At 44.1% G+C, this 14309-nt stretch overlaps 1 protein-coding gene across 1 annotated transcript in view; it reads left to right on the forward strand.

The window, feature by feature from the left end:
• STARD8 (StAR related lipid transfer domain containing 8) overlaps positions 1-14309 on the forward strand; it is an 82360-nt gene that overhangs the window by 3006 nt on the left and 65045 nt on the right. The window contains exon 2 of the mRNA XM_077145689.1: positions 9202-9235. Within this exon, the coding sequence (XP_077001804.1) occupies positions 9202-9235 (34 nt within the window). The remainder of the gene's footprint in view (positions 1-9201; positions 9236-14309) is intronic.

Consider the following 14309-nt stretch of genomic DNA (forward strand, 5'->3'; position numbering starts at 1 on the left):
GAGTCGAAAGTCTCTCTCAGATCGTCTTGTTCAATCTCTGTGTGGCCCTGATGGGGAAAGTGACCCTCCCCACCATTACACACTGTATGGAAGTCTTCATTGGCTAAATGAGAATGAGGATGTGGCAACTTGGTTTGAATTCCATCCCCCAACTACTAGCGTACACATCTTAGCTGTGTGCCCTGCAGCATGTCCTGTTACCTCTTGGAGTCTTGGCTTATCTGCAAAATAATGCTAATCAGTGCCTACCTCACAGAGATGCTGTGAGGATTCAGTGAGTCATGTTTTTAAAGTAACTGGCATGGAGTAGATGGTCACATGACTTGTTGGAAGCAGATTTCCAAACCTGTATACTGAGGGCACCAAAGCAAACAACAATGGTTATTGCTTGAGTCTCCGGTTTGTTTTCTTCCTTTGTCACAACTTCCCCTCAACCTGCTACTTTGATCCTGCCTGGGTCTAGGAACAGAATTAACCCATTTGGGAGATGGATGATGATACCTCTGAAATCAAGATACTAGACAGGTGGCAAGGAGCTAGCCCAGGACCCAGGACTGCTCAGAGCTGCTCTGAGGATAGCAGCAGCCAAGGGACAAGGGGACTGGGTATGAGATGAACCAAGTACAAATAGTTCCGTATTTCTGATGTGTCTTCCCTGGAGGCCAGCAGGCATCAGGAAGGTATTCATGGGCTCTCAGCACAACCAAACCTGTACATGTATCTATCTCTCTCTCTCTCATACACACACACACACAGAGGACTATTTCTTTGATGTGTCCTATTACCCCTCTTCCAGCACCTAGCAGGGTGTTGTGCACATAACAAGTGTCCAAAACATGATTCTACTCCTGTTACTCTTTTTGTTTCAGGTAGGCATATCAGTTCCTGGAGGTCACTGGCAAGGGAGATGGCATGTCCACCTCTGACACATCAAGGCTGAGTGGTCTTTGGCAAGTTACCTCTCTTCAGTGGATGGAATTTAATGGAGTGGCCAGTTAAATTATGTATATAAAGACCCAGCACATAGTACATGCTTGATTGAATCAGAATCAGAAGGGATGATGATGGAAAAAAAGAGTAGGGAGGCTTCTTCAAGAAAGAGGGAGGTTGGAGGCAGGGAAGGCAGAGGAGATATAAAGACAAAGTATCTGGTTTGGATGTAGGGATCAGGTGTGTGTGGTGATGAGAAGAGAGGCCAGATGGAAAGTCTTTGAAAATTGTGTGTGGGAGTTCGATTTTAGTGCTCATGATGCAGTAAAAGGCCCAGGATATCTGGAATAAGAAGACATGGAGTCAAGTTCTTAAATTACATGAGACACAACTTACTAGCTGTGTAATCTTGAGAATGTTCCTTCATCCCTCTGAGACTTAGTTTCTAGCTCTGTAAAAAAGAGTAAATAATAGTACCCACTTTTTAGATTTGTTATGAGACTCAGAAATGAGTGAATGCATACAAAGCTCTTAGAAAAGGGCCTGGCACATCATTAGTAAGCATTAACCATTTTTTACTTTGGGGATAATTATAATTCCTACTTCACAAGGCAGTGTGAGAATCAAATGAAATAATGATGGCAAAGCCTGTTGAGATGTTTATTTGTTGTCATCTTGAATGAAGTGGAGAGCCTGAGACTAGCCTTGAAGAATTCATTCCTTCACTTATTCAACCAAGTATTTATTGAGGGCCTACTATGTGCCAGACACTGTGTTAGACCTTAGAGAGATAGATAATGGTTAGCAAAATAGCTGTAGGCCCCTGCCCTCATGGAGCTTACAGTCTACTGGATATAAAATGAGAGTTTTTCACACTCACAACACCCAAGTGCTTTGCTAGTGGAGACAGTTGATTCAGTTCAGAAAACTGGGGGATATGAAATTGTGCAATTAATTAACAATTATAGTCTATCTAGTACATGTGCTTGGCAATCCCACCTAGTATTGAAGGCAAAGGGATGGCCACACTGGAGTCCAGGGTAATTCCTTCAGCTGCAAAGCCTGGAACAGTCTTAAAAGTGGGCACAGACAATAGCGCTAGTGGAGGCAGAAGTAAGTGGGAAAGTCTTCAGATGGGTAATGCCAGTTTTTTTACCCCCTGAAACAATAAGAAAATAGCTAATATTTTAGATACATAATGTGTGGTGGGCACTATTCGAAGCCCTTCACACTTCACATATATTAGCTCATTTCATCTTCACAACAACCCTATGAAGCAAGTACTATTATTATAATCATCCTCATTTTACAGAGATGTTTCAAAAACATACCCAAGGTCACACAGCTACTATGTGAAAAAGCTGGGATTTGAAACCCGGGTAATTTAGTTTCAAAGTGCATGTTCTATTCATGGTATTTATGTAATCTGTGCCTCAGTTTCCCAACTTGTAAAATGAGATGTTGGGTGAGTTTATATCTAAGAGTCCTTCCAGCTCTGACACTCTCGTTATATTTCATATGTCCTTCTCTGAACTTCCAGCCAAATGAAAAACAGAGTAAATGCTCCCAAAATGTCAGTGATTTCCACCCAAGGTCCCTGGGGAAGACAGAAAGGGCTGTTAGTCTCAGGCAAAGGAGCCTGCATTGGAGGCATGTCCTCCCAGCAGCCCCTAGGGCTTGAGAACAGCTGGATGCCTGGGAAGCTCTGGGGGCCAGGGTTTGGCCTGAATTTTTCCTTCACCAGTTAACAATAACAAGGAGCAGCAGCTCTGGCTGCCTGTAATAGGATTTGGGGTCAGAGGTTTCACAGTGAGGTGGGGAAGTAGAGCTCCTCGAACCCATCCCTCTGGCCAATCCGTGAGCTGCTGTTGTTGTTGCCCGGGGACTTTACGGTCGGTTCAACCAATAGTTTCAAGGCTGGGACTACAAAGGGGCAGATGAAAGAAAGTCCTGTGCCTGGAGAATGAGGTTAAAGCCCTGGAGATGGGTGTGGGGTGACATTCTCCAGCCTTTCCTCTACCCTGGGCTGGGTGACCCTCTGGGAGCTTGAGAGAAAGACATGGTATAATGATATAATGTGGTAGCTGGAAATGAGATACCAACCTACTAGCCCAGGTTCTGTCTCTTCCTCTCTCTCTGCCTCAGTTTCCTCATCTATGAAATGGGGAGACTATTCCTTAACTTCATAATTGATAGTACTAATGACATGTGAAAGGGTTTGCCATAAAGGAGGTAATCAACAAAAACGGGTAAAATTTGAAGATAGTTGACTGGTTGCTGTGGGTGAACTCTGACTGTTCGCTTGGGCTCTTAGTTTCTTCATGTATAAAATGGGGAGAAATTTAAATACCATTCCTTTCAGCCCCTGGCTGGAGAGAGCCTAGAACTGGAGACATCTTGTGGACATAAAAGGATAATAAGAAACACTATCCTGATGTTCAGGAAATTGTTTAAAGGAATTTCCCCACTCTTCACCCCACCTCTACTCTTCCGGTTGAACCAGGTCAACATTGAAAAGAGGATCCCATCCTGGAATCGCTGTGTTTATCCCCTCTTACATTTACTCCAGGGCCCCTCTTCCTGCAGCACTCCCAAGCCCTAGGCAGGAAGGAAGGTCCCTGCTTGCTGGTGGGAAAGTCAAGTCTTTGGGATATGACATTCCTGAGATTATCCAAAGAACCCCTGGGGGTTTCAGCTGCTCACTCACTCTTCCCCTGGCTCCACTCTCAGCCTGCTGTGGAGGTGGGAAGAACAGATGGTAGGGCCCCAAGGCTGGGGGGAAAAGGGACCAAAAGCAAGAAGCTAGGCCTGGAGTGGGTGGGGTGGGCCAGGGCTCTGCTGGCAGCCTTGTTGACCAGATGTGGAGTAGAGGTGGGGAAGGAGGGAAAGGATGTCCCTTCAGGACTGGCAGGAAAAAATTAAGGCCAAGGAACCCAAGGCAGCAAGAATTTCTATGAAGTGGGGGTGGGTAGGGGGCAGGAGTCAGGGGAAACCTTGTTTAGAGAGGAGACAGAGGGGACATAGGCCTTCTGGGGATTCCTCATATGGCAGTCCCAGACTCTGAACTCTACAGAGGCCTTCCGGAAATCACCTCTTTCATTGTCCTTTCCTGAACTAGGATTGTTCCCCTCCTTCTTCCTACTAATGGAAGGACAGGCATTGTCAGGGACCCATTTATTACAGGCAACAAGACTGGGACCCAGAAAAGAAGATTTTCAAAGGCACATGTCAGGCCCAAAATACCTGTGTCAGTCAGGTCTACTCTGCCCTTTCCAGGGAGGAGATTGATGTCCATCAGAGCCAAAGTACCCAACCTCCAGGAAGCATCACACCCTGAACATAAATGCGTGTTCCCAGACCACTGGGATGGGGTTTGAAAGTGGCACTAGGACACCAATAGTCCAATTCAAGACCTGGTAGCAGGCTCAACCCAACCCCAGCTCACAACCATCCTCCATATACCTGACTGTCTCCATGCAGACTATGAGCTCCTCTGTGTCTTACCCTCCCCTTTGTCCAGCAACATCTTGACCCAACACAGCCCGTATTCTAAGTCTAGCTTAGAGAAAGTTGGCTGAGGGCACATAGCACATATACACACTGTGCACCTACAAATGGCCAAACCCAGTGCACCCACCTCCCAACTGAGAGACCCCAAGAGATGGAGGAGTCAGCTGTAGAGGGATCAGGTGAGCTCACTCCCCAAAGTGGCCATATTCTGTGTTGCCAAAACACGGGCTGGGCTTGGAGGCAGTGAGAACCCTCTCTGGAGAGAGGGAGGGCCAGACTGTGAATAGGGCTCTGTGTAGCCTGGATGAGAGGGCTGGAGGAGGTTGGAATGTGAAGAACGTCCTCTTATGACTATGGCCCCAGGCCTGGAGCCTGGAGCACAGGACTGGCCAGGGCGGCAATGGGGGTGGAACAGAGAAGCCAGGCAAGGAAAGGGTGAAATTTCTCAAGGCCTCCCCTCAGATAACAGGGCAAAGACTGGCCCTACATCTTGGCAAATGAGCAGAGAGGATACTGAGGACATCCCCTCTGAGAATGTGGCTGAGAACTTCTAGGATCTGGACAAAGCCTATCAGAAGCATTTACAGTTTGTCTCCAAACTGCTCCTTCTCAGACCCTCCCTACTTCTCACATCTTTCTGTTTTTATCTCCCCTTTGACTCTGGCTCTTTCTCTTTCACTCTTTCAACATGATTCCCTTTTCCTCTCAGAAATTCATGGGCTGCCTTTTTCTGACCCACTGCTCCATCTCTCACTAACTGTGAGTTCCTCAAGCACACGGACCATGTCTGGTTTTCTGCACCTTTGCATCTGCAGGTCTAGCACAGAGCCTGTTGGATAGCTCTGAGTGGCAGCTCCATAGACCCCTCAAATCCAAAAGGCCCCTAACGAGAGTCATCACAAAATGAAGATTCTCTTTCCTCCTATTTCTAAACCACTCTTTTTCCTCTGTACTTGTTTTGGTTTGTTAAAGCTGCCCTAATGCAATATACCAGAAATGGAACAGCTTTTATAGTATCAAATTGCAAGTTTACAGTTCTAAGGCTATAAAAATGTCCAAACTAAGGCATCCAGAGAAAGATACCTTGACTAAAGAAAGGGCCGATGACTTTCAATGTTTTTCTGTCAACTGGGAAGTCACATGATAGCTTTCTTTCATGGCATCTCATTTCAAACGTCTTCTCTGGGGGAGTTTTCTTTCTTTATCTCCAAAGGTCCCTGTTGGGGTCAGCTCTGAAGATTTTTTCCAAAATGGTTCCCTCTTAAAGAACTCCAGTAGGCAGATTAAGACCCACCTTGAATGGGTGGAGATGCATCTCTATGGAAACCATCTAATCAAGTTACCACCCACTACTAGGTGGGTCACATCTCCATGGAACCAATAAAAAAAAGTTCCCACCCAACAATATTGAATCACAATGAAAGAACATGGCTTTTCTGGGGTATACAACTGTTTTAAACTAGCACAGTACCTGATCTCATCCACCCAATTGCCTAAGCCAGAAACTTGGAGTCATTCTTGTCTCATCTCTTATCCTCTTGCTTATCATTTCTTTTGATGCGACTATGTAACTAGATCATATATTGGTCTTCTCCTTTCTATCTGGAAGACCACTGCCCCAATTCAGAATCTTACCATTGCCCTGGTCTCCTTATCTCTAGTCTTGCTAAAATCCCCATTCCTGATCCATTCTTCACCTAACAGCTAGTGTAACATTTGGAAACATAAATATGATAATGCTATGCTCTTATTTAGACTCTTTCCATGGCTCCCCATTGGGCTTCTTAACATGACCTAAAATCCCTTTCATGATCTGGCCCTTACTTTCCTCTCCCAGGTTCATTTCTCACTCTTTGTCTGGCACTCTGCTCTCCAGCCAAACTATTAACAGTTCCTCAAGCCTCCTTGCATTTCCTTCTGCTTCCTGTGTTTTTAGTCCCCTTGTCTGCCTGGGGAACAAGACCTTTAAGACCTGCTCCAAATACCACCAGCTTCATGGAGGTCCTCATGACAATTCACTCCCACTCCCGTCAATTAACCACTCCCTCTGCTGGCTTCCCACAAGGCATTATAATATTCTCCTATAATACTTGTTACTCTGTATGTGTTGAGTTCCCCACTTGCCTGTGAATTCCTTAAGGGAACATGTCTGGTTTCTCTGAATACCTGAATACCTGTGACAAGACCTAGCCCTGAGGAGATACCTACCAGTATGAATGAATGAATAAATGAGTGAATTAATATGTGAATGAATGACCTCCTGAGTGGGAAGATGCCAGAGTGGCTGTCTCCTGGCGCTTGGGTTCATAGAGAGGAATTATGAGAGAGGAATTTGTTTCATAATCAGAAAATCAAGAGTCTCCACTCTGCAGCAGAACTCTCTGATGCAAAAGTTCATACCTCATCTTCCTCTGGATGCCTTTCAGCTTCCCAAATAGCATCAGTATCAGTCAAAAGCAGAGAGTGAAATTCATGGTTCTGGCCCAATGCAGGTTGTCCTGAATGCCAGAGGAAAAAAAAGAATATGATGTGATAAAATCAGGAGTCCCACAGATCTAAAACCTATGGTTCAGATTTGGTTCTGACGTTACTAACTTTGTGACCTTGGGTAAGTCACTCACTTCTTTAGGCTTCATTATCTTCATGAAACAGATGAGGATAATGAAATCTACCATGCAGGGTGGTTAAGAGAGTCAACCAGGGTCACTTATTCGTAACCTGTAAATCATGTATTCCCCAAACTATCTTTAATTCTGTTATGCCTACAATAAATTAGGGGATGGGAGAAGGGGGAATTTAATATGACTAGGACAGGACTGCAACAGTAACTGTCTGTCCCACCCATCAGTTCATCTAATTTCCCAAAACTGTCACATTTTAGTCCTCACAGGGGCCTACTTCCTCCTTCTCTCTCACAACCTCACTTTGTCTTTTTTTATTCTTCTCTTTTGTCCACCGCTGAGAGTTATATTGACTTACTTAATCAATGTTCCATTTTGTAGTTTTGTAAGGGAATTTGATATCTGTCTCTCCTGATTTGCCCTTCTCCTCTGGCCACTTCAACGTCATTCTAGACCTTTCCATTTCCTTCACATTAACATCATTTGAGGACCTTCTCAATGAATGATCAATTCATTTCTCCTGTGGACAATTGTGGGTTGAAGATTCACCATATTTTCCTGTGGTAGACAAGGGTGGATATGAACTTTAGCTATTTTACAGTTGATCTAGGACTGAGACAAACCTTGTAGGATTAGACATCTTTGTGATTGAATGTCTCTACCTGATGGCAGTCATGAAGAGGACAGGAGAGATGACAAGTACTGTGGCAATTCCTTCCCTGGTGACCTTTGGCAGAGTATATTATGGCTGTTTTAGAGGTAGGAGAATAGGCAAGAAGACCCTTCTGCCTCTAAAGGAAACCCTGCCTTCTTCCTTTCCTTCCTTCCTCCCACCCCTCCCTCCCTCCTTTCCTTCTTGAATATTTAATTACCATCTCTATCACTACTGTTTAAGCTCAAGCCAATGATATTGTTTGCCTGAACTACTGCAAAAGTCTCCTAACCCATCTGTCTGCTTCTGCTCTAGCTTTACAATCCATTCCCTACACAGAAGCAGTCAGAGTAAACTTTTTAAGGTGGAAATCATATCTTGTCATTCTCCTGCTCAAAGGCTTCCAATGGCTGCTTAGTGTAATTCACATCAAAGCCAAAATCTTCTCCCTGGCCTTCAATGTCCTCATCCTGGCTTTCAAAGCCCTTGTCTATCTTTTCAACCTCTGTCTAGAATATTCTGCCCACAAATATTCGCATTCTAACTCCTTGTCTTTTGGTCTCTGCTCAGATATCACCTCCTCCAAGAGACCTCCTCTGGCCACCTTTTCTAAGGCAATACCTCCTGTTTCTGCTAACCTATTACTCTCTACCTCAACCTGTTTCTTTCTTTTTTTTAAAGTTTCTTCTTCTTGGTTCCTAGCAAAGCCTGGAATTTTCTTTTTATTTGTTATCAATTTATTATCTGTCTGTCCCCATTCTGATTTCAGCTCCGTGAAGATGAGGACCTTATCTGTCTGGATCATTGCTGCATCTTAACGTCTAGTATCACACTCTGCAAAGCATTGATGCTTTTGAATAATTGTTGAATTAAGTCCTTTAAAGAGTGCTTTATAATTTTGAAAGTACTTCTATGTACGTTAATTTTTCACAATTAACATGTGAGTCAGGGTTATTACTATCCTAGTCTTATGGAACGGAAACTGAGGCTCAAGAGGTTATGAGCACTGCCCAATGTCACATAACCAGTAAATAGAGAAAAGTGACCCTGAACTTGTGCTTCCCCATTCCAAATACTGCTCTTTCTGCCAACTCAACTTGTTTCTAGCTTGTTAGTGCTATACCAAGGATGTGCCAAGCAAATTCTGACTTGTTCTCTCATGATCTTTATTTTAAGGCTTAAACAGTCTATGAACTGTGTGGGCTCTCTCCAAGCTCCTGACTTGGGAACTCTCTCCATGCAGTGAGAGTGAATTGAGCCAGAGTAATCAGCTAGTGGGGTAAGAGAAAACAGTGTGGAGTGAGCAATTAAGAGTCTGAGATCTCAGCCGCATTTGCTCAGTACTTGCACTTCATTTTCCTTTTCTGTGGACCTCAGTGTTTCATTCTATAATGTAAATAGACTGGACATGGTGACTTCAAAGATTCCTTACAGTTCTGACATTGTGTAGGTCTCTGCAATGCCTTGATTTTTCTGTTTCATTTGCAGTGCTTCCCATTGCTGCAGGGGAGGAAGAATGCTGGTAAGTGCATGAGGTGGGGCTTTAAAATGGCATGCAATGGGACTTGGTTTCACAGTGGTCCTTGTGGATGTGCTGATCAGGTCTCTGGACAGTAGAGTCAATGGCTGAGATGCAAAAGCTGAAGATATCCTCCCATCTCCTTCCCCCAGACATTTTCTGGGCTCCTGAGGCTCTGCTGTTTGGATGCGAATAAGGGTACAGAGCTTCTTTATTGCTCAGATGAGGTTTTTCTCTTGTCAAGAGACCAGGAAAAGTTTTCTCTACAGAGTTATCAGTAAATGTCAGCCACCCATATGCTTCCCTTATTCTCAAATGCCTTCTTTGCACTGGTAAGCGTATTGGGGGTGAGAATGATGCTGGAACAGGGGAACAGGTAAGTAGAGCATGAAGGTATGAGACTTGGCATTTGGGGCTTGGCATATGTGATATTCTTAACATTTGCTTAATCTGGAAGGCTTCCAAGAAGTTGTAGGCTTTGTGGGGTAGTTAGGACTGAGGGGATACGTGTAAACTCATTGCAAAAAAAAAATCCCTCTTCTTGCTTTCTCAGAAGTTGTTTGAGCCTGACTGCCTATCTGCTTTCTGCCTTTAATGTCCCACTTGGGTGTGGACAAGTGGGTGGTGTTCTGGGAGCAACTTCCTTCTATTAAGAACACAGTTGTCTATAGAGGAATGCTTGCTTTGAAGAGGAAGAGAAAGAAGAACACTGTCCAAGAAAGAGTTTGTTAGCAGAATCTGAACTCCTGATATAGGCTGGACCTTGCTAGGACATTTAGGCCAGTCCCCAGCAATTTCCATTGGGTCTAAGTTTTCACTAAGATCAATTCATGACTTGAGTGAGCATGGCTTCCAGTAGGGCTGGGCATCGCTGAAACAAAAAGGCACAATTAACAAGTGACATGCTAATAGTCTGTGTTAGGCATCTTGGGGATCAGTTGGAAGAGATAAGCCGAGTCCTTGCTCCTGAAGACCCCCCAAAGTAATTGGAGTTGGTTTTGGCATAGAATTATGGAGGCAGAGAGTAGATCCCATGACCTCACAAAGAGTTTTGCACCTTGGGATCCTGAGTTCTTAGATGGTAGCTGCTAGAAAAGAAGAGTTTACAGGATGAGGTGTTTATTTGCATTGCCATGGCGCCAGATGAGAGGGGCCTATTTCGAAGGAGGAACACTGCTTTGATCAGCATACAGCATACAGCATACAACATACATCTGCTTCTCCTTGTCCCCTCTCCACCTCCTCCACTCATTATTTCAGGGTTTCTGTCTGAGCACAGTTCCTGCTTTGCAGCAGAAAGTTCTGAGGCACAGGGTCTGTGGGCTGCTCATATTGGGGAAGGACAAACTTCTCCATTTTAGAGCTATCATCTGCAAAGGCTAGAAAGAAACCTCTTATTCCCTAAAATAGTGAGCCCCCTTCCCCTCCCAACAAGACTAATGCATTTGAAACTGCCAAGTTGCCTCATTAGAATATCTGTGCCAGGCTGAGTTGCCAGTGCTGGACACTGGGAGGGTGGGCCCAAAGTGGCTGAGTGATCTGTGGCAGCTAGAGGAGAGGATTATCTTTGGGGGGATGGAGCCAGGCAGAAGAAGTTGCCACCTACAAAGCTAAGTTGAGACTGGTCTTTGTGCTATTTCTTTAGGTTAAAGTTTGAAAAACTCTACTGAAAGGCAAATATGAACACCTTGTCTCAGGCTGATCCAAGGACAATCCAGCACAAATTATGAGTTTATGTGGATGCTGCAATGAAAGCAGCAAGGCATTAGGAATCAAGGGATGTCGATATTAGCCCCAATTTCATTACAAATCTGTTGTGTGAGTTCAGGCAAGTAATTTCCTCTCTCTGGACCAGTGTTCTGATCTACAAAATGGAGCTTATTGTACAGGGCTCTGGTATGGATCATAAGAGATTGAACCTTTGAAAATGGCAATGTGTTAAACAAAAGTGATCATTTATGAAATTTAGCTCAGGGACAGAGAAATCTTGAATAGTTTTATTAATTAATGCTGGGGGTAATAATGCCAACACGTGTTTAAAAATATGAGGTACAAAAATGAAAATTACTTTACACTCCTGTTCCTCAACCAACCAGCAAACCTCTTAGATGCCACCAATGTTACCAGTTTTGGGGGACTTTAATGAGTTTAGAAGGTCTGAAGAGAATGAGCCACTCTAGAGAGAATGGCAGAAGGGTTTTGTGGTCTTATTTGTTGGGGCATGGGACTGAGGGGAGTGGGCAGAAAGAGAACGAGGGGCAGGAAACTTCGGACTCTGGAATTAGCCTTCGTTTGGGAGTCAAAAGACGGGATCCAGTCTTGACTATGCAATTCCTGGTTGAGTGATCCTAAGTAAGAACCTTCACCTCTCTGGATCACAGTGTTCCCATCTGTATATTGAGCCTATTATGTTCCAATATGCTGTTCAAACAATTTCCACCAGTGCAGACAGAAGTGGTGGAGGAGAGGACCAGCCAGGGACTTTCCAGAGAAGAAAAAGCTGAAATGCTGACTCAAAGCTGACAGTTGCATATGATTTGAATATAAACTTTTTGTTATTAAGATCAAAGGTTTTACTGACATGCCTCTGCTGTGAGCATAATGATCCCACTGTCAGAGGAAACATTGGAAGGGGTTTCCTAGGATCTCTTGACACTGTGCGCATAGGAGAACATTAGGAATGTCCTTCTGACTTGAACATATTCTCTTGCCTGAATGAACTTTGAGGGTCCTGCTGTTATGTTCCAAGAACATGTTTCCCAAACCTCACTTATTTGTGAGGTTTTTGCCGTCACTTCATCTTGTGCTATTATGTATTTGATGTGTAAACTAAATTTAAATAATAACTTGTCCCTAAGCCATAATATATATATATATATGAAATTTGTTTTGATATAGTCATTACATTATATATATAACAATTCAAAATGTCAACATACTACCCAAATCACCCTGAGTATATATACAAAACACTGGAAAACACCGAGTTAGCAGTAATTCAAACGAGCAGGACAGGAGGAGGTTCAGGTCTTTGGGGTTCACTCCAAGACTCACTACATGATCTCTGGACTCCCTGCAACATTTCATTCTACTTCCAATTCCTCACACCATGTTGCTGGAGCATGAATTGCTTCTGAGATGAAAGTATGTTATGGAGTCTAAAAGGAGCCAACTCCCTTCAACAAAATCTACAATTCAGAGCTGCCTCATGGGTGCTGAAATGAGATCACTTGACCAAGGGAGCCAGAAACTCTAGATTCCAGTTTTGGCTCTGCACATGACCTTGGGCCTGCCCCTCCCCCTCTCTGGGTCTTAATGTCTCCAACTAGAAAATGAAGAGTTTGGTCTAAATGATCTCTAAGGTATTTTGCTGCTCTGAAATTCAATGACTCCTTGACTTGCAGATTCCACTCTTCTGCTTAATCCATTAGCATCCCTTCTCAGCTACCCAGAGAGGTGAGGAGGATGCTGACCCTTCCCTCCCACCACCCTTGCACCAAATCTTCCCTGAGGCCCCTTACTGTCCGTACACAAAGCTCCTTTTGTGGCCTGGAAGCATTCAGTACACTCTCCATGCTCCTGCTGAAGTGGTTATGGCGATATGGGGGGTAATAGTTTGTCTGTAACAAAGCCCCTGCTTCCAGCCCAATAGGCTCCAGGCTGACTGCAGGTTTGGCCTCGGCACCAGACTTTGTCCATCAGCTGCCTTAGACTCTTCCCTCTAGCCCTGAGGTGAGGAGAAAGACCAGTTTAAAAGGTAGAAAATAGAAACAAATGCATTTATTCCAATACATTTATTTAAGTTACTCTTGGGCATCATCTGCAAGGCTCAGGAGTGCAACAGACTGAAACACTGAGCATATGAAAATCATCAGACTAATGATAATTTAATTCAGTTCTTCTCTCTTGAAAATGACCAAGTCATTCTTGTAACTAAATCTTGGCAGATCTGGTCATTTAACATTTGCTATTTTACAAAGAACATTTGCAGGGCATGGCTTATCTAATACTTGACAGATATTTTGCCCAGCAACTTGGAATAATATAAAGATCTTTTGAGTTATGGGGTATCTAGAATTGATTGTCATTTGAGACAAGAAATCTTTCAACCATGATCTACGGTGCATTCAATCAAGAAAAAAACACTGGACTATGAATTGAGAGACCTGTGGTCTAGTTCCAGCTCTGCAGTTAACTCCTGTGAACTTGAGGTAGTTGCCTCTCCTCTTTGGGCCTCAGTTTCCTTCTTTGGAAAATGAGAAGGTTGGACTAAAAGGCCCCAAGATTTCCTGCACTCTGATTCTGTGTCCCCCACTCCACCAAAAGTCAGACTGAAATGAGGGGGAAGTAAGGGTAGGGTCAGAGGAAAGGGCAATTTCAAGATGTTCTTTGAGATGGGAGAAGGATTTCCGGGCCTGTGGAGGAATATAATGGCTTCCTTTGGGGCCACAAAGGGGTGGCAAGCCCAGGCTCCAGATTCCTGTTTTCAGGAGTGCAAAACAGAAAGCCAGGCTGAGGCTTGAAGATTCAAGAAAGACAAATGTTCTGAGGCACAGCCAAGTTGGTCTTTTTCATAGCCTGGGTCATTCCAGAAAACCAAAGCAAGGACTGGATGGCATGCCACAACTACCCAGGGACTGGAGAGTTATCAGGAACTTCAGGTAGAATAACAGGTCTGGAAAGGACCTGGGAAGTGCTATTGGATACTTCCATCAGAAGGACCCACGGAGTCTTCAAACTCAACACTAAAAATTGCAATTCTTCATCATTCCTCAGGAAAACTTCTTCTCTAATACTCCCTTTCTTGGTTAATGCACTGTCATTCATTCACCCTGTCATTTAAGCAAGAATCATGGGAGTCACCTGGATTCTTCCATCTCTTTCATTTCCTACCATGCAGTCACCAAATCACCCACATGGACCCTCTTTGTCATGTTTCCTGCATTTGCCAACTATTTTTCACTCCTATTACCATAGCCCTCCATTCTGGCCCTTAGCATCTCTGGGCTGGATGGTTGCTACATCTTCCTATAACTGGTCTCCCTGCCACATGCAGCAATTCAGTACACCTTCTATA

The sequence above is a fragment of the Tamandua tetradactyla genome, chromosome X (genome assembly GCF_023851605.1).
Source record: "Tamandua tetradactyla isolate mTamTet1 chromosome X, mTamTet1.pri, whole genome shotgun sequence".
Lineage (NCBI taxonomy): Eukaryota > Metazoa > Chordata > Mammalia > Pilosa > Myrmecophagidae > Tamandua > Tamandua tetradactyla.